This window comes from Teleopsis dalmanni, chromosome 2, assembly GCF_002237135.1.
Source record: "Teleopsis dalmanni isolate 2A chromosome 2, ASM223713v2, whole genome shotgun sequence".
In the NCBI taxonomy this organism is placed as follows: Eukaryota; Metazoa; Arthropoda; class Insecta; order Diptera; family Diopsidae; genus Teleopsis; species Teleopsis dalmanni.
The window spans coordinates 91311792-91316572 of NC_051847.1; the positions used below are offsets into that span (position 1 = coordinate 91311792).

The window sequence follows — 4781 nt, forward strand, 5'->3', positions numbered from 1 at the left end:
ATCTATGTCACTTTATATTGAAATATAAATTTCAGGCATAAATGACATATGCCTGAATGTCATATCACCTACTTATTTTGCACCAATGAATTGGAGACAGAAGATTCAGCACACTCAAATTGATATATACACAATAAAAATAAAATCTATCTACACTCACTAGAACACTTTTTCTATATTCTATATATATCTTTTGTTATATCGTTGTGACGATATGAAGGCTGACAGCAACAGTGAGATTGCGTATGGTCAACTGACAAGGCCTAAACGCTATTTGTACAAACGCAGTATTTTCTCCGATATCTTATATACGTCGCAATAACCTTGGTAACTAGTCTTTATCTAAAATATCAAAAGTTAGAAAACTGTGAAGTACCACATAGGGTCAGAATATATCCAGGTGTCAAACTGTTACTTGTTAGATATTAACATGTGTGTTTCCAATATCAAATACTTTTAGCCTTAAATTCCAGCACTCTGCAGAAGAATCATTGGGTGTCAAAATGAAAATTAGACGATTAAAATTCGGTATTTTCTAAACCAGTAAAGATATTGAAATGAAATTTTCTTAGAATATAGTTTTGATATGGTCTTTCTTTTGATATATTTGGAGTCTTATCCAGAACATGGCCAACTTTAACAATTTTTTAAATATCTTAAAAACTTTGATAGGAAGAAATTTGAAATTTGGTGTACTAAATACCAGAGCTATAATACATATACTTAAAATATATTTAAGGAATATATATCATTTCCATATCACTACTGGTTCAGTAAAAACCGTAATATTGTTAACTTAATAACCAACAGCTTGACTGGTGTTAGCTATTGAAAATTAAGTAAAAATTATAATTCTCACTTTGTTTAGTGAGTTGAAGCTATATATAGTTCAAACCTCTACAATAGTTAGTGAGTTAGAAAATAATGTTAATATAAAATTGTGCGTTTTTAGTCGGTTCAAAGATACTAGAAATTATTCTACAATTTCCTTATCTGTATACTATAACATGCCTTATGATACGTTGTAATAGATTCGCAAGCTATATGTATTGGTTTAGCGCATAAAACGATAGCATCATTTAAAATAATGTGGTGTATTGTTATTTTAAAGTATAGCAAGTTTTCACCTAAACTTAAATATTCTTCACTGGGAGTTAGTAGGACTAAAATAACTTTGCAGATCTACAATCAAATCCAGTTAAATAATATGTACTAACAATAAATAATTTCATATCAATATTCAGAAAATACTAAATTTTGATCATCTAATTTTTGTTTTGACACTTTGCGAGACAGTTCTAAATGTCTACTTTATACGAATACTGCTTGAATTCACTATTTTTCGATAGAGCGTGATGTTACATCCTTGTGCTTTTCAGGTTAATGAAGATATTGAATGTTATTTGCTTAGCACTTTACGATGCAGTAGTCGTATCCAATTTGTAAAAGCCTAAAGCTTTTATAAAAAACGTTCTGATCTCATTTTTCTGTAATAACATTTATGCTCGACATCATATAAAACTATTGATATAATTATTGACCTAGAAAACGAAAGTTATATCGATCATGAGAAAGGTTTGCTAATGATGGCGTTATCAAGAAGGACAATTCTGAAAGTTATTTACCAGCCAACATCCCATTGCCCATACATTTTTGACTATAGCCGATATCTACTTCGTGTTGCCTCTATTTGCCCTTAAGCCGATATTTGCAGATTGATTTTCGACAGCAATATTGACATCACGTCTGAGCGACCAACAATTCGATGCTGTGGTTGGTGCATCGTACCATGATTTGATTATTTTTTGGCATTGGGTATACAGCTGCATATCAACAAAGCAAAGCATACACAACATGAGCTCAACAAATTAAGAACCGGCGTATTTACTAATATTAACATTTTCATAGCTGTTAATTTACATACCTATGTAATTTACATACAGCTTTTTACACCAGAATGATATTTCATTTATACTCACAATTTTCGGAGTATAAAGTACTTCAGCTAGATAAATTTTGCTACACTACATTTAGGTCTTATACGCCTAGTACTGGTACCTAGTACCAGTAGTACTGGTACGTAAACTTTTAAGATACGGACAAAAAATCAAATTCACAGTTAAGAACTGTAAAATTATTTTTAATAAAATAGTTTGTTAAAGCTAAATGCACTAACGGACCTATTATGTGCACCTGACAGATTTGTCAAATTCTTTAATAAAATTTTTGATTTTTATAAAGCAGAAAGCTTTTTGGTATTCTGGACACATCTTGACAAATTTCAAAGCTCAAGTACATAATGATTCTCACCACACTATGGTGTAAAGTGTTTTGTATAGAAAACTATTCGTAAATGTTCGTAACTGTTCGTAAAAAATGCTTGTAAAGAGCACATATTTTAAGTTGTCAAAAGCATTTTTCATGCATTCAAATAACAATAAAAAATATGCTTGTAAAGAGCGTATATTTTAGTAAAGAATATTTGTCATGCACGCAAAAAATAAAAAATGCTTAAAAAGAGCATATTTTTATAGTTGTCAACAGCATTTGTAATATTGACAACTAACAAGGAAAAGAGCTTTTTATTTATGTCACAGAATACCAAAACCTTTACAGCAGTCAATTTTGACAAGTGTCAATGTTTGACAAGTTTATAAAGTGCACAGAATAGGTCCGTAAATAGCTATAGCAATTCTATATCTTTTAATAATGGCAAAAGCTCATTTATAATTAATAACCCATCTTCTAAACAGAAAATAGCCAAAAATATATCTGTCTTAGTCGATTCACGTAAACTACCTATATGGTTTTGAAATTATGTTGTTCTACATATTAAGTTATGGACGTCATCTATATTTTTCAAAAAAAAAAACAAATAATTTAATTTTTTAATTTTATGACAATACTTATATATAAACATACTTACAAAATTATATTGAGCTTACAACAAAATTTAAATCTTCTAAGAATAAGTTTTTAATAATTTATCACATAAATTCTAAATTGTGTAACAATTTGGACATTGACGTCTTAATGCCGGCCTTTGTCTAGATTCCATAAATCGCACTGAGTATTTAAGCTCGTCTTTTAATTCTACCCATATAGATCTTCTATGGCGTTGCTCTACTGTCATGTATATAGCTTGATGACCTTTATCTCCAAAAAGTTGCGAGTCCATCTCAATTGATTTATCTTGTAAGTGATAGTATTGCCAAAATTCGTAAAATGCAACACACACAGCTATCAATATACCCAGTATGAGGACAACAAAAACACCACCTATATTTTAAATTCAAAATACAAAACATAGATTTCGTGTCTTACTTAAATAAAATATTACCTATATTATCTAGACCTAAAGCATTTGCTTTGAATTGCTTACTGTTACTTTTACGATAACATGTTTCATCAGTGTTCTTCCACCATTTATTGTACAACATTTGAATATCACCTTTTTCCTGTAGTTCTAGTATAGCCAAGGATATTTTATCTCTCCAAAGCGAACCTTTTGGTGTGGCAATACCATAACCTGGTAAAATTATATATTTATATTATATATATCTATATATATAAAAGAAAGATGTGTTTTTGTTACACCACTTATAACTCAAGAACGGCTGAACCGATTTAGCTGAAAATTGGCAGGGAGGTAGTTTAAGGCCAGGAGAAGGATATAGGCTGAACCGATTTAGCTGAAAATTGGCAGGGAGGTAGTTTAAGGCCAGGAGAAGGACATAGGATACCTGTTTATCCCGTTCACGACAAAGTAGGTTTTGAAATTATCAAATTTTTGATAGAAAATATTTTATCGGAATTTTCGAATAGCAAAGAAAGAAATAAAGTACAAACACAAAAATTTATTTTTAATTTTATTGAAGTTCGGCTGACCATACAACGCTGTTTCGAGTATTGCCAAGTACTCTTCATCAGTGGTCTTTGGACTAATCGAATTTTTATTTAATTAGTTTATAGTCCGTATATAATTTGTTTAGACTGCAAATGCCAGGCTTAGAACTCGTGCCTGTCAAATTAGAAGCGATGACTAATCGTGTTATCCACAAGAAGTCAAGGCTGCACAAACTTTCAATGCTCAAGTTCCAGGTTTTATTGTCACTTATTTTTATTTAATTAGTGACAACAACCAAAGCACTTGCCGTGCTTTAAATTAGAACGAGCTTAAAAACTACAGCTTTATTTTGGAAACACAAGTTCAACGAATTGAAAGTTTAACTTTTTGGGTTTGCTAATTCTTTATTTCTTTTCAAAGCTACTCTTTTTGTAGAGACATTTTGTAATGCATATTTTTTACTTACTATATGTAAAGCGACCATTCTGGTGCTTTTACAAAGAAGCTATGCTATGTTATTCTAAAAATTCCTCTAAAATTTAATAAAGCTTCTTTGTCCCTATACAAAGTAAGTCAGCCTTAAACAGCAATACCAATACTGTATATATTATAAAAATTTAACAGATGGAAAATATAACTTATTAATGGTTTAAAAAGTTGTATTAGATCAATATAAGTTTGTGTTTGCAATAAATATCGTTTTAATCAATAAAACACCGGTTGTTGCAAACTCAACAAAATAAATAATTAACAATTATAATGTATGGTATGGTTGAAAATTTGAGTATAGGATACTTTTTATCCCGTTCGACAGCAAATAAATTATGAATGATTAATGTAGGTATTTTTTTTTTTTTTGTATTTTTTCCAATTAAAAAAAAACTGCTTATTTATTGCCTTTAAGGCGGAACAGAGTTCGCCGGGTCATCTACTA

General features: G+C 30.1%; 1 protein-coding gene across 1 annotated transcript; it reads right to left on the reverse strand.

Annotated features, from left to right (window-relative positions):
• Window positions 1-2943: 2943 nt before the first annotated feature.
• Window positions 2944-3529, reverse strand: LOC119686183 (glutamate receptor ionotropic, kainate 2-like; the record flags this gene model as incomplete). Its single annotated transcript, XM_038100684.1, is given in 2 exon segments — window positions 2944-3279; window positions 3341-3529. Coding segments are annotated over 2 exon segments (470 nt in total), but the record flags the coding sequence as incomplete, so codon positions are not given.
• Window positions 3530-4781: the final 1252 nt, after the last annotated feature.